The 22,736-nt window shown below is 40.4% G+C and overlaps 1 protein-coding gene across 1 annotated transcript in view; it reads left to right on the top strand.

Annotated features, from left to right (window-relative positions):
- Positions 1-22,736, top strand: part of LOC126294954 (uncharacterized) — a 607,599-nt gene that overhangs the window by 192,298 nt on the left and 392,565 nt on the right. The window contains exon 9 of the mRNA XM_049987174.1: positions 3,144-3,270. Within this exon, the coding sequence (XP_049843131.1) occupies positions 3,144-3,270 (127 nt within the window). The remainder of the gene's footprint in view (positions 1-3,143; positions 3,271-22,736) is intronic.

Here is a 22,736-nt window from a genome sequence, read left to right as displayed (position 1 = left end):
GAACTAACCAGTCAATTAAACAGTGTTGTGTGTGGAGCGGTAAATTTAGACACTTCTGTCAACGTTGGCACACACTGGGCACCTTACCGCAAGGACAACGAGGAAGGAGTTCGTCTTCGATTTATTTGGTGGTGACACCAAGACAACTGCTTGACGAGCTAGGTCAACATGAACTATGCTACAATGTCGAGAGAGTATGTAACTTTGATGAAGTGACTTGAGGGTCTTCGTGCAGTATGTAAGACAAAGAAAAGTAAATTTGTTTAAAAAAATTAGCCTCTAGAGAGGTAGCGAATGTTGGTGAAGAAACCACCAACGAACAACAGAAACCTTGGGAAATTTTTTTAAAAGAACTAGTGTCACCCAACATTTCATATACGATTGATGGATAGCTGACCTAATAGAAATGGACTCTGGTTCTTTGAAATGCGTTTCAAAAATGAACAAAAGACCCAAATGTTTATTGACTGTCATCAAAGCCTTCTCAAATTTTGCATCGGCCATCGCATGTAAGGAGAAATATGTGCAGGATGCCTTCGGAAAGAAATGTACAGACAGAAACGGTAAAAAATTTTACAACAAACAATTTTGAAAAGTGGCGAAGAAACGTGATATCAACCGGTACTCAACATTTTGAGAGTCGAATGCATCTTTTGTCGAAGGATTTAACAGAACACCGATGGAAGAAAATGTGGAAAGAGTTTGGTGTTCAAGGTAACTACAAATCGATTGAACTGGTTGAAAAGTTGGTTGATGAGTACAATAACTGGATGCTTTCGACTGTAAAGATGAAGCCAACAGACGTAACCAAAGAAGATGAGAAGGAACTACTGAAGGCAGTTCATGTTGAAGATGCCAAGCCTAAATGTAAGGTGAGTAATAAAGTGAGAATCAGCAAATTTAAAATTTTTCCAAAAGGGCTACAAAGTCAACTAGGCAACAGAATTTCTTATGGTTGATCGAGCTGTTCTTTCTAAGCCAGTTTCATACAAGCTGAATACCTTGGAAGGGCAGGAGGGAAAGAAATTTTAATGAACATCAGCTACAGAAGATGAAGTTTCCACACGTATAGCCCGCTGAGAAACTCTTGAGGAAGAAGGATGACTAAGTGTATGTGACATTCCTTGGTTTTTTTTATGACTAAACAAAAGTTGGGTGTGAACAGAAAATTTATTCTATAGAAATTCTTTTCTAAATGAATGAAAGGTCTAAGCTGGTACTTACGGAGAGAAGAAATAGAAATGTCTTGGAATGATCAAGATGGATGGTTCGAGTTCATGTATGAACTTTTTAGGATTATGATTGGGACGGAACTACCATTGGTGTTAAAAGTAAAAAAAAAAAACAGTAAAAAAATCTCAGCAGCCAATGATGATGATGAAGCTCGAAGTATGAAGCAGGATACTGCTTGACTATTTTTCCTCCATTAATGTGGTTTTCCTCATTTCCGTGAAAATTTCTATTTTTTGTAAAAAAATCATAATTTCATGCTGTGTCCACTCCAGTTTTGCTCTTTTTCCCTCGGTTTTGATGAGCTGGGGAAAAATATGCTGGTACCAGTGATGTATCACCACTCACAAGCCCCTCAGGAGGGCACACAACAACTCTATTAATCGATGCCAGGGAGAATAACTGCTTGCATAAAGGTCAAATATGGACCAAGGCACTATTCACTAGCCTGGTTTGTGGAGCTCTTTCTCTTTAAAAATTGTAGTTATTTGTTTGTCTGTATTTGTACATATGTCTACTAATATCCGTCCTATTGGAATAATTCCTTCGTAGAGCTTCTTTTTTTTTGGTTTTGGTTTGTTAGTATGTATTATTTTCAGTCACAGACGGGCATTGCTACGGCACGTGTAGTTCTATCACTACTGTATACTTAAACAAGGTGGGAAATGGATCTTGAACCACTGAGTAGTTACAAAACAGCTCAAGGAAATTTCTATGAAATTAGCACCTGCTTCTATTAGTCTGCTAGAAAGACAATTGTAGCGACGTTCGTTAAGAGCAGGAAAACGGATGTATATGCAGAAGTTGCCTGAAATAATAGTACAAGTAGCTTCAGAACTGACGCCACCTTCCAGAAAATTCATTAATTTTATTACATATGTAGTGAACTGGTGCTACACTATATTATGGTGCTGGCTGCCTTAGCAGCATGTGCACAGTCGAGTGATGGTATTCTTTCACAGTCTGTGAGCAGAGACTAATAATTATTGAACATTAAAGGTCATTAGAGCTTGTTACAAAGTTAAGGTACTGCTGCATGGGGATTTCTTATGTCTAGAATAGCATTTACTCATAACAGCAAAACATGGCAAGGAATGCAGTTCCTACAAGTCAACCACAATGAACAAAGAGCAGAATCTAGAAGTACTACAGCATGAGATAAGGGAATAGACCTTTATTCAGTATGACTGGAAGAACATTTGTGAACGGAGAAATAGCCATATGATTATGATCGACGATTAATATGAAATATGTAGCATAAAAGACGAGCTGGCAGCTGGATGTATCAAAGAATTATGTGAAGCGCAGCGAAAAATAAAGTAATGTGTGGCAAGGAGTAAGATAAAAAAATAATGTACACTGTAACCTCATGTTGAGTCTGCGCAGTGTCACTAAGTTGGAAAGATAATAGTAGTACACACTAAATTAAATACATGTATAAAAGTACACGAAAGATGTTTAAAAGTTTGTAATTATCTAATTATTTTAATTCCATTATTCACATACAGTAATGATCAGATTATTAGGAAAAAAATTTAATTTCTATTTGAAAACATTGATGTTGTTAGAGATTGCATTTCTGTGGGTAAATATTATAGCTGCGTGCTCCAATACTTCTCTGAGAGAAAGTTGTATTTCCTAGATTCACCTTATGTGTTAATTATTTAGTCTTTTCTGCATTAATTCCTTAAGTTTTCTGCTCTACATATTTAACTACTTCACAGTTGCTCTTGATGAGTACTGTTTGCTAGCAATAGTTTTCTCTCTTTTTTCTCTGCTTTAGTGTCATACGTCTCCTTATATAGAGGATTAATTGCAATGTGCTAAATTCAGTTCAAACTTCGCATTCATTGTTACAGTATTGAGATTTTGCACTATTTATGCTCATAGGAGGTCCTGTTTTATGTTGATAGCGCCCTGACGGGAAGTGGCAAAGAGACATTTTCCGAATTCCATATGACCAAGGAAATCATGAAGTTAAATTCCAGTTCCACGGAAAAGGCACTAAGGTTTACAACCTTGGAAGGTGCCTTAACCTTGGTATGTACTTTCTATCTCATTACATGATTTTCAACATTTCTTTCAATACATGTGTTAACTGCAAATACCTGCTGGTACTACAGTTTGGAAAATTCTTTGGAACAGCGATACGAAAATAAATTGATATCATGCGGCTGCCAGACTGGTTCAAGCCTTTCTACTTGGCGCCACTTTTATGGCTTGTTGTGTAGTCCAAAAGGCATCCCAATACTGACCTTTCCAGATCAGACGTATCTGAGGTGGTCGCTGGGAACCGAACTCTTGGCCTCCACGGTACTGGCCACCAACGCAGGGGTTCCCATGGTTTTTTCCCTTTGCGCTCACCTTCTGAAACAAAAATTCTTTTGTCCCCCTCTGCCCCATTTTTCTTTCCTTCTTCAACACTTCTTATACTTGGCGCAAAAGTATCCAATGATATCCACTTAGTTCTGTCTGATTATCAGTTACAATAATAATAATAACAATAATAACAATGATTATTATTATTATTATAATAAAAGTAATGATTAATAGAGAATCTGCTTCGATCATATCAAATTTAAATATTTTTGAAATTATCATACATTTCTATTATTCAAAGGAACTGAAAGTTAACAAATCTTTTTTTAAAAAAAAAACTTAGTTCACAAATAAGTTAGTTGTTTACAGTTTGTTTCCATTAATACGGACCTTAATTCATTGCGAATTCCTTCGTATTTGAAAGATACCAATTTGCAAATGAGATAGAACAATAATCAAAATTTACATACCCATTTAGAAACTGTTTTATTCAGACTGATCATCTGGAAAGAAAATAAAAAAGTGTACAAATGCACATGGCTGAAAATTCGGATAATTTTGATATTTGCACTTTTAGTGTGATGTGGCGCTTGAATTTGTGAATAAAGCAGGTCCAGTGTTCGTTGGATGTTTGAAACAGTGACTCATAAGCCCCTTTACATCTGCAGCTGAGACCAAAATTCCGTCTTCATTAAAACCATAGTGGAATATGTTGACCCTCACAAGTAAGTCGACATGAAGGGCTGTCACACGTGCAATATACTTCTGGCTGAATTGGGATATTCATTCCCATTCTGCACCCAAAACTTTTCGAGAGACTGCTATTTAAATTCATTTCGAAGAGGTCTAACACTTCAGAATAGCATTAACTTCTCCTGTTCCACTGTTCATAAGCGGTCGATCGTATCGAAAGGCTTGTGGATCCAATCATACTCAAATGAATAATTCGGAAATTTATCATAGAATTGCTGAGTAAGACCACAAACATAGCGTACAGTAATGGTACTAATTTTCCCTACATCCACACTATTATCCTCCGCGAATTCATTGAGACAAGAAAACGTCTTCCAGTTACTGTTCTCAACACGGATTACCCAAAGTACAAGTTTTTCTTTCACGCAAGCACTTTCCCCCTTCGAAAGATGTTATTAATCCTGCGGCGCTGAAGTGATACACTATGGGATCAAAAGTATCCGGACACCCCCTAAAACATGCGATTTTCATATTAGGTGCATTGTGCTGCCAGCTACCGCACAGGTACTTCATATCAGCCACGTCAGTAGTCATTAGACATCGTCAGAGAGCAGAGTTGTGCGCTACACGGAACTCACAGACTGCGAACGGGTCAGTTGATTGGGTGTCACTTGTGTCATACGTCTGTTCGTGAGATTTCCACACTCCAAAATATCTTTAGGTCCACTGTTTCCGATACGATTTCAAAGGACACATACAGCACAAAAGCGTACAGGCTGACCTCGTCTGATGACTGACAGAGACCGCCATCAGTTAAAGAGGGTCGTAATGTTAATAGGCAGACATCTATCCAGACCAACACACAGTAATTCCAAACTGCATCATAATCCACTGCAAGTACTGTGGCAGTTAGGCGAGAGGTGAGAAAACTTGGATTTCACGGCCGAACGGCTGCTCATAAGCCATACATCACGCCTGTAAATGCCTCGCTCTGTGTAAGGAGCGTTTAACATTGTACGATTGAACAGTGGTAAGATGTTGTGTGAAGTGACGAATCACGGTACACAATGTGGCGATCCGATGGTAGGGTGTGGGTATGGCGAATGCCCGGTGAACGTCATCTGCCAGCGTGTGTGTAGTGCCAACACTAAAATTCGGAGACGGAGGTGTTATGGTGTGGTCGTGTTTTTAATGGAGGGGGCTGGCACCCCTTGTTGTTTTGTGTGACACTGTCACACCACGGGCCTACATTAAAGTTTTAAGCACTTTGTCGCTTCCCACTGTTGAAGAGCAACTCGGGAATGGCGACTGCATTTTTCAACACGATTGAGTACATAATGCACGACCTTTGGCGGATTGATCACACGACAATAACATCCCTAGAATGGACTGGTCTGTACAGAATCCTGGCCTGAGTGCTATAGAACACCTGTGGGATGTTTTGAAACGCCGACTTCGTGCCAGACATGACCGACCGACATCGATAGCTCTCCTCAGTGCAGCACTCCGTGAAGAATGGGCACCCGTTATCCCAAAAAAAGAATATATCAGATTCTCATTAACCAGGATAGAAAGCTCACCAATCGTTAATTTGCTGTCTTGTTTCACAAGAACTGATCAGCAGAACAACTGTGCAGGAATGCCCAGAAAAAATTTGATTCTAGTGCAGGAAGTAGTTAACAAAGCCATACAAATTCCACCATAGCAGTGGTAGCAAGAGATCCCTTGGAAGTGATTCGAAAGTATGCAATTCTCATAAGGGAGAAGGTTCCAGTTTAATCAAAGTACATTCTTCTTTTTTATCTTCATCTGTTCCTATCAGAATGTTAGTTATAAATGCAAAACCAAATGTGTAAATATAAACTTGATTATGTAACAGTAACCTTTACCATTCTTGTTTTGAACATGAGGTATGACCACAACGTGTTGTCCGAAAGCTGAGTGGTCAGCGTGACGGAGATCCGTCCATATATACACTCCTGGAAATGGAAAAAAGAACACATTGACACCGGTGTGTCAGACCCACCATACTTGCTCCGGACACTGCGAGAGGGCTGTACAAGCAATGATCACACGCACGGCACAGCGGACTCACCAGGAACCGCGGTGTTGGCCGTCGAATGGCGCTAGCTGCGCAGCATTTGTGCATCGCCGCCGTCAGTGTCAGCCAGTTTGCCGTGGCATACGGAGCTCCATCGCACTGTTTAACACTGGTAGCATGCCGCGACAGCGTGGACGTGAACCGTATGTGCAGTTGACGGACTTTGAGCGAGGGCGTATAGTGGGCATGCGTGAGGCCGGGTGGACGTACCGCCGAATTGCTCAACACGTGGGGCGTGAGGTCTCCACAGTACATCGATGTTGTCGCCAGTGGTCGACGGAAGGTGCACGTGCCCGTCGACCTGGGACCGGACCGCAGCGACGCACGTATGCACGCCAAGACCGTAGGATCCTACGCAGTGCCGTAGGGGACCGCACCGCCACTTCCCAGCAAATTAGAGACACTGTTGCTCCTGGAGTATCGGCGAGGACCATTCGCAACCGTCTCCATGAAGCTGGGCTACGGTCCCGCACACCTTTAGGCCGTCTTCCGCTCACGCCCCAACATCGTCCAGCCTGCCTCCAGTGGTGTCGCGACAGGCGTGAATGGAGGGACGAATGGAGACGTGTCGTCTTCAGCGATGAGAGTCGCTTCTGCCTTGGTACCAATGATGGTCGTATGCGTGTTTGGCGCCGTGCAGGTGAGCGCCACAATCAGGACTGCATACGACCGAGGCACACAGGGCCAACACCCGGCATCATGGTGTGGGGAGTGATCTCTTACACTGGCCGTACACCTCTGGTGATCATCGAGGGGTCACTGAATAGTGCACAGTACAACCAAACCGTCATCGAACCCATCGTTCTACCATTCCTAGACCGGCAAGGGAACTTGCTGTTCCAACAGGACAATGCACATCCGCATGTATCCCGTGACACCCAACGTGCTCTAGAAGGTGTAAGTCAACTACCCTGGCCAGCAAGGTCTCCGGATATGTCCCTCATTGAGCATGTTTGGGACTGGATGAAGCGTCGTTGCAGGCGGTCTGCACGTCCAGCACGAACGCTGGTCCAACTGACGCGCCAGGTGGAAATGGCATGGCAAGCCGTTCCACAGGACTACATCCAGCATCTCTACGATCATCTCCATGGGAGAATAGCAGCCTGCATTGCTGCGAAAGGTGGATATACACTGTACTAGTGCCGACATTGTGCATGCTCTGTTGCCTGTGTCTATGTGCCTGTGGTTCTGTCAGTGCGATCATGTGATGTATCTGACCCCAGGAATGTGTCAATAAAGTTTCCCCTTCCTGGGACAATGAATTCACGGTGTTCTTATTTCAATTTCCAGGAGTGTATATATGGTAAGCAACAGCCTGCGGTTGTTTCCTCATGATGCTGTGCTGTACAGGAAGGTGTCGAAGTTGATTGACGAGTTAGACAAAATTTCTAGTTGGCTTGATGAATGGCAGCTGGTTCTAAATATAGAAAAATATAAGTTAATTCGGATGAGTAGAAAAAACAAATCTTTAATGTTCAGATACAGAATTAATAGTGCCCTTCCTGACACAGTCATGTCGTTTAAATATGTGGGTGCAACGTTACAAAGTGATATGAAATGGAACGAGCATGTGAGAATTGTGGTAGGTCACATGGACAGAAAATGCAGTGTTCGAAGTGTGGTGTGATTTGGAGGAACAAATTGCTTCTGACAATGGAAAAACCGTCACTCATGACCTCCAAAAAATTATACCATTTGAGGTAATTTACGTACATTTTAATCTGACCAGTGGAATGTATGTGATAGGGACCCGTGCAATTGAGAAACTAACTTTATGGCATCATTTAAGACCAATGACGGGTTTGGTTCACCAATAATTAATGAGCCATATCATCCTTTATTTCTTTCAATCCACGAGAAAATTCAGAACTTGGAAGTAACCATATCTATTGAAATGACATTTTGAGTGACATCAGTGGCATCAGTATAAAAGTCGTTTTTATAAATGAAGTAATAAAATTTCTTTCTCTATAAACGAGCAACTTACAAAACTATTATTTTTACTCATTCCCTGTGAACTAGAGGACTAAAAATATTCCTAACTGTAAATATGGCTAACAAAGGTGTGGAGTTCAACATCCACATTCGTAATGGTTAGGTTCATCGGGTTCCCAATTGTAAATGAGTTTCAGAATTTTTCAAGCTGGTGGGACAGGACATCCAACGTATTATTAACAGTTGAATGAAACTGGACTGATAACTAGTATGGAGCATACTTTTAGCTTTTCATCACTTTTGTTATGTTTGAATTCGTGCCTTGCCGATGAATTAGGTATGGAAGATCATATATTCATGAATGATAAATTGAAAAGTAAGAAGAAAAGAAAAAAGAAGTGATTGGAAATGCTTGGTGAATTTTTAAGTTTTTAACGAAATTACAGGGGTATGTAATCTAACAGTAAGCTTCCTCTGGAGTGTGCAAACGGTGCCCATCTTTGATGGAGTGATCGAAGCGATGTTAAGATGAAAGACGCATTACCAAAAGAAGACAAAATTGTAGCAGAACACACGGAAATTCGTGTGCCTGTTGTCAAACACCATCCTAAATATCAACGTTAACTAAAACAAGAAAGGCTTAAAAATTCGAAAATTCCCGTGCCTTTCACTGAAGAACAAACTATATAGAGAGTACAAGATTGAGTTACAACAGATATTTTCTGTTAATGTCACAACTAACTATAATTCTACACAGTCCCACATGATCTACTTTATGTTCGTTGTGTTTCAGACAAATCGTAATAACAATCAACTCGTTGGCTTTGCATTGTCTGATCAACTCACGCTACAGATTATCCACGTGAAAAATGAAAGAAATGAAGTTTTTCCACAAGAAATGTGAAACATATGTCCATCAACCAAGTATCTGAAGGCTTACGACACATTTCTTGATTTTAAAGGTGCTACACATCTGTAATGCAATGTTAATGTAAACATATTGTTTCATAGAAAATTACCCCATTTATGTGATCAATATGTCATATAAGATTTTTTTTTTTAATGATCAGTCTTCTGGCAGGTTTGCTGCGGCCCACCACGAACTCCTCTCCTATGGCTACCCACTTATCTCAGAGTAGCACTTGAAACCTACATCCTCAATTATTTGTTGTTTGAATTCCAATCTCTCTCTTTCTCTACAGTTTTTAGGATCTACAGCTCTCTCTACAGCTATGGAAGGCATTCCGTGATGTCTTAACAGAAGTCTCACTCTGTCCCTTTTTCTTGTTAATGTTTTCCATATATTCCTTTCCTCTCCGATTCTGCAGAGAACCTTTGCATTTCTTAGTTTATCTGTACACCTAATTTTCAACACCCTTCTGTAGTGACAAAACCAAAATTCTTCGATTCTCCCCTGTTCCAGTTTTCCCACAGTCCATGTTTCACTACCGTACAACGCGGTTCTCCAAACGTATTTTCTTAGAGATATATTCCTCAAATTAAGTCCTATGTTTGATGCTGGTAGACTTCACTTGGCCATGAAAGCCCTCTTTACCAGTACTATTGTGCTTTTTATATTATCATTGCTCGTCTATCATTCTTTATTTTGCTGCCTAGGTAGCAGAATTACTTAACTTCGTCTATTTCACGGCAGCAATCCTGGTGTTGAATTTCTTGCTGTTGTCATTTCTGCTACTTCTCGTTACTTACATGTTACTTCGATTTACTCCCAATCCATATTCGGTACTCATTAGACTGTGTATTCCATTGGGCAGATCCTGTAATTCCTGTCGATATCAATGTCATCAGTGAATCTTATCGTTGGTATCCTTTCACCGAGAGTTTTAATTCCACTCTTGAACCTTCCTTTTGTTCCATCATTCCTTCTTCCATGTGTAAATTGAACACTAGTAGTGAAAGATTACAGCCCTGTCTTACACCCTTCTTAATTCTAGCACTTCATTCTTGGTATTCCACGATTACTACTCCGTCTTTGCTCTTGAAGTTGTTGTACATCACCGGTCACTCCCTGTAGCTTACCCCTGTTTTCCTGAGAATTTCGAAAATCTTGCACCATTTTACATTGTCGAATACTTTTTCCAGGTCGACAAATCTTATAAACGTGTTCTGACGTTTCTTACTCTCGCTTCCATTATCAACCACAATGTCAAGAACGACTTCCCGGGTGCTTTCCTAACGCCAAACTGATCGTCACTAACATATCCCATTTTTTCGATTTTCTATATATTATTATTGTCAGCAACTTGGATGTATGAGCTGTTATGCTGATTATCCGATAATTGCCGAACTTGCCAGCTCTTGCAGTCTTTGGAATTGTGTGGATGATATTTGCCAGAAAGTCAGACTCATAGACTCTACACACGAATGTGAATAGCCGTTTAGGCTGCAACTTTGCCCAATAATTTTAGAAATTCTGAGGAAATGTTATCTATCATTTCTGCATTATTTGATCGCAAGTCTTCCAAAGCTCTTTTAAATTCTCATTTTTTAATACTGGATTTCTTATCTCTTCTATAACTGCTCCCGTTTCTTCTTCTATAATATTACATAAGTTTCCCCCCTCAGAGAGGTCTTCAGTGTACTCTTTCCACCTATCCGCTCTCTTCCCTGCATTTAAGAGTGGAGTTTGCATCGCTCTTTTAATGTTACCGCCCTTGCTTTTAATTTCAACGCAGGCTGTTTTGACTTTCCTATATGCTGCTTCAGTGCTTCCAACACTCATTTCCTTTTCGATTGCTTCACTTTTTCGAGCAGTCATTCCGTCTTAGCTTCCTTGCTCTCCCCTTTCATCTTATTCCTCAGTGACTCGTATTTTTGTATACCTTAATTACCCTTAACATTTTTGTACTTCCTTCTTTCATCGAACAACTGAAGTACTTCTTCTATTAGCCATGGTTTCTTAGCAGTTATGTTCATGGTACTTGTGTATTTTCTTCCAACTTCTGTGATTGCCTTTTTTAGAGATGTCTATTCCTCTTAAACTGTACTGCCTATCGAGCTACTTCTTATTGCCGTGTCTATAGCCTCAGATAAATTCAAACGTATCTCGTCGTTTCTTAGTACCTCCATTTCCTACTTCTTTGTGCATTGATTCTTCCTGACTAGTCTCTTAAACTTCAGCCTACTGTTGATTACAACTAAATTTTGATCTGAATCCATTTCTGCTCCTGAGTAAACCTTACAATCCCGTACCTAATTTTGGAATCGCTGTCTGACCATGATGAAATCAAACTGAACTTTTCCTGTATCTCCCAGCGTTTTTCAAGTATACCTCCTGCTCTTGTGATTCCTCATCGGAGTATTCCCTATAAGTAACTAAAATTTATTGCAGAACTGAATTAGTTTTTCTCCTCTTTCATTCCTAGTACCAAGCCCCTATTTATGTATTTGTTTATACATTTATTTTACCTGGCAAGATTAGGGCCTTCCAGCCCTCTCTTACACCTTACCAGGTATACTCAGATTGTACGAATTTCAGTTTCTACAGAACTCTCCCGCAACCCTTTCCTCTACACCTTCCCCTCCAACCATATTCCAGTCTCATGACTATTAGATTTTCATGTTGCTGTACATATTGAATTACCTGTTCAGTATCATCACATACTTTCTTTATCTCTTCATTTTCAGTTTGTGACTTCGGCATGTATATCTGAACTGTCGATGTCAGTGTTAATTTGCTGTCGATTCTAATGAGAACTACCTTATCACTGAACTGTTTACAGTAACACACTCTCTGCGCTACCTTCATGTTCATAAAAAATCTTACTCTCATTATACCATTATCTGCTGCTGTTGATATTAGCCTTCAGTCATCAGACCATAAATCGTTGTCTTCTTTCCATTTCACTTCACTGACCTCTACTATATATAGATCGAAGCTTTGCAATGCCGTTTTCCAATTTTCTGGTTTCCCTACCAATTTCGAACTTCCGACACTCCACGTCCTGACTCATAGAACGTTATCCTTTCGTTGTTTATTCATCTTTTTCTCATGGTAACCTCCCCCTTGCCAGAGCCCCCCTGGAGATCCGAATGGGGAACTGTTTCGGAACCTTTTGCCAATGGATAGATCATCATGACACTTTTCAGGTAGAGGCCACATGTCCTGTGGATACACGTTACATGTCGTTAATGCAGTGGTTTCCACTGCCTTCTGCATCCTCATGTTGTTGATCATTCCCGACTCTTTCGTCTTTAGGGGTGGTTTCGCGTCCCATGGGCAAGAGAGTGCCCTGAACTTCTGTCCGCTCCTCCCCAGAACATCAAAGACTGTGTGCCCCATTCAGTGATAAAATTCGATATAATTCCAAATGATACCCTCACCTACAAAATTATATACGGCAAGAAAAATTTGACGTATGACGCACAACGCAGAGTTTCAAACGATAATTTTTAAACATTTCATGAAAGTTCATTTTTCTATATTTTTGTACCTGCAGAAGAAGGTGCAACCTGCAGCCTGTTGATTCTGGATTTTTGGACGGTAGTAGATGATCTATAAGACAACATGTAACAACTTCTGTACCACAGATACTGATCACTTTATTTTCCAATATTATAGATAACAGATCTTACACGTGCTTACACCTTACCCCTAGACACTGGATCTGGATAAAAACTTCCAGGATCTTTAATTTCTTGACGGTTAATACATTTTTGTTGTATTATTCTCCTCGTTATTTTTCACGGATTCCAAGAGTTTCGTGTCTTAATTGTTCGAAAGCTGCTTGTAGAGCTCTTTATGATACTGATATCTAATATATTTTCCACATACACAGAGCGCTCTGGTACTGGTGAGATACAAATTTTTTGATACTTTTTTAGCACGCATATATAAATGTTTGTTTTTCGTGCGCCCATGTGAACAATAGTTGTCGATTGATTTCCCCACTTCACAATGTTTACACTTCTTGGTAGCAATCGCTTCTATCTACAGAGAAAACATTTTAAAAATTTCTTCTTCTTTATAAAATCTTCTTTCTTCTTATTTGCTTGAAATCTTAAGATTTTTAAAAATCCGTTTTTTTCCCAGATGTGATCTAAAAACAGTGAAAAATGCTTGAAAAAATGGCTGCTTTTATCTTCCTTCACGGAACACTGAAAATGGACTTTTGTTAGGAAATAGGACGCTTTGAAAAAATCGCGTTCCTATACCATTTTTGCTTGATCTTTTTTCGATTCGAAATTTGAAGATTCTGATTGTTTAGGACAAAGTGCGCTATAATCGGCCTTTAGCTCCTACTGGGATGGCTGCCAGGTCGAATTAAAGGAGGGCATCGAAGCAGCTCAGAATTGGGCTGCTAGATTGGTTCCCGGTCGGTTCGAACACCACAGAAGTATTATGGAACTCAAGTGTGAGTCCGTGGAGGGAAGGCGACTTCCGTTTCGAGAACACTAATGACAAAATTCAGAGAGCCGGCATCTGAAGCAGTATGCAGAACTACTATACTGCGGCCAGCATACTTTTCACGTAAGGAACACGAATATAAGATAAATTATGGCCCAAAGGAAGGCATATAGATAATCGCTTTTTCCTCGCTCTGTTTGCCAGTAGAACCAGTAGCGGTACAGAGTACCCTCCGCCTCGCACCGTACAATGGCCTGTTGAGTATGTACGTGGATGTAGCTCCCCCGAGGCGCATCGAATTAATGGGAAACCATGGAAGGAAGATGGCGTAATTCTCATGAATATCCGTTGGTCAAATTTAGAATGTCACAGAACCCTTATGCTATCAGTGAAATTAAGCTTTTCCTAGCACAAAGGAGTCGTACCTAGACTTAGTCAGCATCTCTGTAAATTGCCATTTTGCTAGAAAAATCTTTAATGCAGTGAGTTCATAATGATGTTAAGGCGCTGTATTTGTTTCAAGCATAAGTTTCCCCAGTTAACTTGTGTGTTAGAGAGATTGAAACAAATCGGGACTGGGTCTACAGTTACAGAAACCTGCTGTTTAGTGTGTGCCTAAGAATCCCCAGAACGAAACTTTACAGCTGTCTACAAAAAGGGAGCAAATTTTCACTACAGAGTCCCGCGGCCTACTTCAGCACAGTTGTGACAGACAATGTAAATTCATAATAAACGAAATTTTATTCTTTCTATATTAATCTCTAACAATATATACATATATTGTGTGATAATACCAATTTAAATCTTAGCGCATTAAAGCAGATTTGAAGCCGGCCCCGAAACATTAATAATTAGGCTCACATGGCGATACAACTCGTTTCATGTCATAGATGATCTCTTAAAGGGTCTAAAGAACTTTGCCTCAGTCGCACATACACTCCTGGAAATTGAAATAAGAACACCGTGAATTCATTGTCCCAGGAAGGGGAAACTTTATTGACACATTCCTGGGGTCAGATACATCACATGATCACACTGACAGAACCACAGGCACATAGACACAGGCAACAGAGCATGCACAATGTCGGCACTAGTACAGTGTATATCCACCTTTCGCAGCAATGCAGGCTGCTATTCTCCCATGGAGACGATCGTAGAGATGCTGGATGTAGTCCTGTGGAACGGCTTGCCATGCCATTTCCACCTGGCGCCTCAGTTGGACCAGCGTTCGTGCTGGACGTGCAGACCGCCTGAGACGACACTTCATCCAGTCCCAAACATGCTCAATGGGGGACAGATCCGGAGATCTTGCTGGCCAGGGTAGTTGACTTACACCTTCTAGAGCACGTTGGGTGTCACGGGATACACGCGGACGAGCATTGTTCTGTTGGAACAGCAAGTTCCCTTGCCGGTCTAGGAATGGTAGAACAATGGGTTCGATGACGGTTTGGATGTACCATGTACTATTCAGTGTCCCCTCGACGATCACCAGAGGTGTACGGCCAGTGTAGGAGATCGCTCCCCACACCATGATGCCGGGTGTTGGCCCTGTGTGCCTCGGTCGTATGCAGTCCTGATTGTGGCGCTCACCTGCACAGCGCCAAACACGCATACGACCATCATTGGCACCGAGGCAGAAGCGATTCTCATCGCTGAAGACGACACGTCTCCATTCGTCCCTCCATTCACGCCTGTCGCGACACCACTGGAGGCGGGCTGCACGATGTTGGGGCGTGAGCGGAAGACGGCCTAACGGTGTGCGAAACCGTAGCCCAGCTTCATGGAGACGGTTGCGAATGGTCCTAGCCGATACCCCAGGAGCAACAGTGTCCCTAATTTGCTGGGAAGTGGCGGTGTGGTCCCCTACGGCACTGCGTAGGATCCTACGGTCTTGGCGTGCATTCGTGCATCGCTGCGGTCCGCTCCCAGGTTGACGGGCACGTGCACCTTCCGCCGACCACTGGCGACAAGATCGATGTACTGTGGAGACCTCACGCCCCACGTGTTGAGCAAATCGGCGGTACGTCCACCAGGCCTCCCGCATGCCCACTATACGCCCTCGCTCAAAGTCCGTCAACTGCACATACGGTTCACGTCCACGCTGTCGCGGCATGCTACCAGTGTTAAAGACTGCGATGGAGCTCCGTATGCCGCGGCAAACTGGCTGACACTGTCGGCGGCGATGCACAAATGCTGCGCAGCTAGCGCCATTCGACGGCCAACACCGCGGTTCCTGGTGTGTCCGCTGTGCCGTGCGTGTGATCATTGCTTGTACAGCCCTCTCGCAGTGTCCGGAGCAAGTATGGTGGGTCTGACACACCGGTGTCAATGTGTTCTTTTTTCCATTTCCAGGAGTGTATTACGTGACAGATCACTGTTCTGCAACAGCGCCAGAGGGTATAACTCGAATATCTTTCAACATTGGCAGTGGATAATGTGACAGGTCTTTATCAGTATGCCCATTCATATCACAAATCCATGGACACTGTTGAGCGTAATACGACTACAGTGCAATTCTTCACAAAGAGTCACTTCAAAGAGAAATATGTGACCCATTAATCATGGACTGCTCCATGAAATGCAACTTCTTGCACTTAGTGATGTCAGAGTCAAGAAACCAGATAGATGTAATAGATCTACTTGAAGTTTTCCACCGTGTACTCCTTCACTTGTATGTGCTATTCCATGGAGTAGAAGCACAAAACCTCTTGCAACCACAACTGTCTGATCAGTACATACACAGCCATAGTCATTGTACTAACTTTCTATCCACTTCTGAAGGTAGCTTAGTTGCATATTTTTTGTTGTTGTTGTTGTGGTCTTCAGTCCTGAGACTGGTTTGATGCAGCTCTTCATGCTACTCTATCCTGTGCAAGCTTCTTCATCTCCCAGTACCTACTGCAACCTACATCCTTCCGATTCTGCTTAGTGTATTCATCTCTTGGTCTGCCTCTATGATTTTTACCCTCCACGCTGCCCTCCAATACTAAATTGGTGATCCCTTGATGCCTCAGAACATGTCCTACCAACGGATCCCTTCTTCTGGTCAAGCTGTGCCACAAACGTCTCTTCTCCCCAATCCTATTCAATACTTCCTCATTAGTTATGTGATCTACCCATCTAATCTTCAGAATTCTTCTGTAGCAGCATATTTTTATACGTTAGAATATCACTGGTTCATGCACTGAAGAGACAAAGAAACTGGTACTACTGAGTAATATCGTGTAGAGCCCCAGCGAGCACGCAGAAGCGCCGCAAAACGACGTGGCATGGACAACGCTAATGTCTGCAGTAGTGCTGGAGGGAATTTATGCCGTGAATCTTGCAGGGCTGTCCATAAATCCGTAAGAGTACGAGGAAGGGGGGGGGGGTGGAGATTTCTTCTGAACAGCTGAACAGCACGTTGCAAGGCATCCCAGATATCCTCAATAATTTTCATGTCTGGGGAGTTTGGTGACCAGCGGAAGCCTCTAATCTCAGAATAGTGTTCCTGGAGCCACTCTGTAGCAATTCTTTATGTGATGGGTGTCACATTCTTCTGCTGGAATTGCCCAAGTCCGTTGGAATGCACAATGGACATGAATGGATGCAGGTGATCAGAAAGGATGCTTAGTACGTGTCACCCGTCAGAATCGTATCAGTGGTCCTATATCACTCCAAATGCACACGTCCTACATCATTACACAGCCTCAATCAGCTTGTACAGTCCCCTGCTGATATGCAGGGTGCATGGATTCATGACATTGCCTCCATACTCGTACACATCCATCTGCTCGATACAATTTTAAACGGGACTCATCCGACCAGGCAACATGTTTCCAATCATCAACAGACCAATGTCGGTGTTGAAGCGCCCAGGTGAGGGGCGAAGCTTTGTGTCATGCAGTCACCAAGGGTAAATAAGAGAGCCTTCGGCTCCCAAAGCTCAGATCGATGATGTTTCGTTGAATGGTTCACACGCTGACACATATTGATGTCCCAGGAATGAAATCTGCAGCAATTTGCGTAAGGATTGCACCTGTGCCTGGTTCAACGATTCTCTTCACTCGTTCTAGGTTCCGTTTTAGTAGGATCTTTTCCCTGCCCTAGCGATGAAGGGGATTTGATGTTCTACCGGATTGCTGATATTCACGGTACACTTGTGAAATGGTCGCACGGGAAAATCCCCACTTCATCGCTACCTCGGAGATGGTGTGTCCCATCGCTCGTGAGCCGACTATGACAGCACGTTCAAACTCACTGAAATCTTCATAACCTGCCACTGTAGCAGCAGTAACCGATTTAACAACTGCGCCAGACACTGGCTGTCTTATACTGGCGTTGCCGACCGCCGAGCCGTAATCTGCCTGTTTACATATCTCTGTATTTGAATATGCATATCAGTTTCTTTCATCCTTCACTGTAGTTCTGTTTTATGCTGTCAGTTTCTTTCTCATAGGTGTTTGCCTGCATTCTCCAAATCATTTAGAGCTAGTTGTTATTGTGTATCAGACAATCTTTTTGTCATTAGCAAACCAAGTGCATTTTGTCTTATCAAGTCTGAGTTTTGAATAGTCTCCACAGGGTTAACTGTCTAGCTAAGAGTTCCCTAGATCATATTCACAATAAATGTTAAGATGTCGAACATATCAATGTAACAGAGATAAAAAATACGCTCCTTGAAATGACAAAATTCACAATAAATGTTATAGTGTGGAATATGTCAAATGAACAAATATACAACACATAGTAATTTATACGAAGGAAATGACTACATTCTGGATATATATATATATATATATATATATATATATATATATATATATATATATATATATATATATATATCCAAGAATTTGTCTATGATATACAAAGATCTGCTATGGAGAATATTCATATTCGTCACCTTTGCTTTCTGCCAAATATTTTATTTCATTGGATAAAGTTCCAAAGAAATTTACAGTTCCAGATATCAATCCTTTCTGTGTCAAAGTTTGATCATTCTTCCCTCTATTGTTAATCTTGTGAATATCTCAGTTACTCTCAAACTCAGATGGAGTGTTGATAAAAAAATTCATACATGAATAAATATCGTGTGAGGCCATGGTTAATATTTCCTATGCTCAAAGAGATGCCTGTGGCATGTGCATATGTGTGTTAAACAGATAAGTCTCATTACTCTCCTTTGTGAAGTGAATACTATTTGTCTATGGGAGGAGTTAACCAAGAATATTATCCTACATTAAGCAAGCAGATAAGCAATGTATCTTAATTTTCTGACTTCAGTATCACGGAAGTATACTATTACTCGTATGGCAGATTAAGAGTGTATACCAAGAAACATAAATGTGTGGGAAACTGAAGAGAAATAATTTAGAAGCAAACTGTCTGAAAATATAGACTTCTAAACATAACAACAGAGTTTTAATGAAAGTTTATTGGTTTTTAGTGTAACTTTTCACTATTTGTAACACCTAATAGTAGTTGTTAGGGTTTTAAAAATGGAAAAATTCATAGTTTTGAAATATATTGTCTTAATGACATGCAGAAACGTAATGGAGGCCTGGTGATTAACATTCCATTACACTGTAAATCATTCAGAACCATACACAAAGAATAAAACTTTAATCAAAGTGCATAATATTCGAGTAGGTTGAAAAACATGCAATTAAATTGAAATTCACTTTTTTCAATCGCTCTCTACACCAGTATTATCTGCTGGCCAGCTCAATATTTCCTCATAAAATGTCACATTCACGTGTAATATACTGGTTCATCTACTTGAAGTCTTGCATTTTTTTTCTCTGCCACTGGAACTGTTCTTCAGGAATACGCAAATTCTGAGGGTGGAGGAAGATACCCTCTCTTAGACGCTATGACCAATATTACTGTATCCTTTCACATGTCTGTATCTGTCACAGAAGTAAACAAAGTGGAACTGAGTGCTGATTACAAAGTTATCTCTTTCAGTTCTACACTTGGTCCTTGTTTCCTCAGGAAAGTGTTTTTCTTATTGTGTTTCATCCATCAGCGCATGAAGTCTTCAATTATGGATACTTTGACTTCTGTTACCATTGAATTTGCCTACTTTTCTGCACTGTGAATAATGTACTTCATAATCTGATGGATAATTAAAATTCTGTCATAGCAACTAAGCCATTCGCAGATAATCCCAAAATCTCGGCCACAACTAGAAAGCTGTGTCCTCTCATAGGGTAATATTGTCATAGTTTCGCAAACGACCAGAATCTGTGAGTGATAGCAAGAAACTGGTTCCGGTTCTGTTCAACACCGTTGTCACAAAACAACCTAACCTCTGTGATGCTTTTGAGTACAGACTTTAGACAACCAAACAGAAAAGAACAGACTTCACTAGGGCCTTTTTACCTTTTCCTTCCCGGTAAAAATAATATGCATTAAATCCTGTTTTTCTATAATGAATGCAAAAAACAAACATTCACTGTAAGTGTTCTTAAATAAAAGGGTTCCTATTCTGTCACTTACAGCAAAGTGATTTTTGCATGTAATACAATGATAAGGATAATAGATTCTTCTCCTTGTACAATGATAAGGATAATAGATTCTTCTCCTTGTTTGTCCTGCCTGACACTTTCTGCTTGAGATCTGGGTAAAATTTTCTACTTGTATGTTGCTGTATCATCAGTTCTGCAGTGGCTGTTTGGTTTGCTACATCACTGAGAAATGTAGTTCTAAGTTTTATCTGCAGCTCTTCATAGGCCTTTGGCTTCGAAATCAGTAACTTGAATTGTTCCTAAAGAAGTTCCAGTAAGTCATAAGCTATTTTACTGTCTTCTTCAAGAACAATTTGCACATCATTTTCACTTTTAAGTCATAAGCTATTTTACTGTCTTCTTCAAGAACAATTTCCACATCATTTTCACTTCTAAGTCTGCACTAGGATAGTACACCTTCTAAGTAGTGTCATGACTTTCTCATAAGAGGAATGACTCGATGTATTCCTCATGAACAGAGCATTCGAAGCTATGTGTAACTCCCCTACCTCTCCTGTCATTTGGGGTTTTTCCATAGAGCTTAAGTTATCTTATTCGTCATACTTGCTTCTCACTACTGTAACGTTAAAAACCTCTTCATACAATAACCAACCAACTCATGATATAAAAAGTAGTAGAAAGTACATTCTACAGTTTAACTTTTTCTTGGTCATCTCTGCTTGGCCTCTTGAGGATCTATTAATCCTTTAAAAAAATATGTTTTTCTCCTTGTTATTAGAAATATTGTAAAAGTTTGTTCAAATTTCTAAGCAGTTTTCCTCTCGAGGTACTTTAACGCAATTCTTCTTACACCTGGATCAAATAAATCACCTTGATTACAGAATATTGAAATGGATATTTCTGTTTTCTTTCTTTTACTGATGATATTGGAGGTTATGTTTTTGATAATCAAACGTAATAGCCCGTTTATTAAGTTTCAATTTTCGTGAGTCTAATTTTAGTACCCTCCAATGAAGTAGCTTTTATTTTGTCACTAATGTAACTGGAATAAATTCTTCCTCTTTTTCCTTATTCTACTTACAATTTCAGTATAACTTGCAGTATCTGCATCACACAACATTTGTGAGGTAATAAAATTTTATAATTAACAAACAATTGCTTCTCGCTCTTCAGCTGTTTCCATGCCCGTTGTTTTTCTTTTTTCTTTTTTTTTGAAGTTGATGGACGTTAGTGACTATAGCTCATTTATAAATAATTATCAACTTCGTTTCCCTTTACTACCCAAACAATAGCATCACTGGTCTTCTTTTAAACACTAATGATAGACCTGCCTCTGTAGGAGCTAAGAAGTGGAAAACATCGGAACAGTACAAATGACTTACGCACTTATAAAAACGATTGATTCAAATGTAGGTGAACCAAAACCTTGTAGCAGGTCTGCTATATAATTTTTCCATTTAAATTTTCGTTAATATCAACATATAAGAACCTAAAACTTTCTACCCTGTTTATTATTTCTTAGTAGTACACTAGACTAACAGGAAGTGGTATATTTTCAACAGTGCTAAACTGGATGAGCTGTGTTTTTCAAAGTTTAAAGCTAGTCCAGTTGTGCAGGACCAATGACCAGCTTTCACAAGACCATCACTTATTATTTTCTCTACATATAATTCTTTGCTCAGCTTCTCAACAATGTTTGTATGATCTCTAAGCTGGACAGTTTCTTCCTCCTGATACAAATACAATTATTAAAACACACAGTAGTGTGCCAATATTCGAACCATGTAGAACTCTCATTGTCATATCTCTCCATGCGTGGCTTCTCTCTTTGTATTAATCAAAGAGGCTAGGGTGATTTCTGTTTCCTAAATAGGAGCTCAACAAGGCATCTGTTAAATACTCCAGTACCATAAAATGTTATGATTCACTCAATGAGACATCTTTGACAAACCACAAAATCTCCTAAATGGTGACATATTTTATCATTTTAAGATAATTATTGTGGGCTCAGTAAATCTATCACGGTCGCTCTCAGTAGAGTGCTCTTTCTCAAATAAAATCTTTGATTGGATAAATCTCCCATTACCATACAGGTGTGTGACAACCAGGAAGTGAGTACATAACCTTCTCAAAACTTTTAGAGAATTGTATAAGGCATGACATTAAAGAGGATTATTGATATTTGTGGGGTCACACTTCTTATAGGACGGTCTAATAATGAGATATTTTAACGTCCACGGAAAAAAACCCACAATTACTGATGCTTGCATAAGTGACTAAAAACATTATAGTGTCACATAATGTCTCCTTCCGGATTACTTCCCAACATCTACTAAGGATAATAATGATACTGGGTGTTAAGAAAACCCAGGCACAGAAAATTGTCGTGTCCCAATAGATAGTATTGCTTGCGACTGGGCAACAAGGTTTGGGAAGGTGGGAATAGTTGTAAGTGAGAGAGTGTCATTACTTTTGATGTTAAAATTTCCTTATTACAAAAGGTGAGAGGTTTGCATAAGTATTGAAGTTACAAACAGTATGAGTGTTTTACGGGTTCTGACTGTATTCAGAAAACAGTATCGACTTCTGGTATACCAGCTCTAAGGGAACGTACCCACAAAGAGGACAAGTCTTTACA

This window comes from Schistocerca gregaria, chromosome 11 (genome assembly GCF_023897955.1).
Source record: "Schistocerca gregaria isolate iqSchGreg1 chromosome 11, iqSchGreg1.2, whole genome shotgun sequence".
Taxonomy (NCBI): Eukaryota; Metazoa; Arthropoda; class Insecta; order Orthoptera; family Acrididae; genus Schistocerca; species Schistocerca gregaria.
Note: the sequence above shows the minus strand (reverse complement) of the source record. Positions and strands in the feature narration are given on the sequence as shown.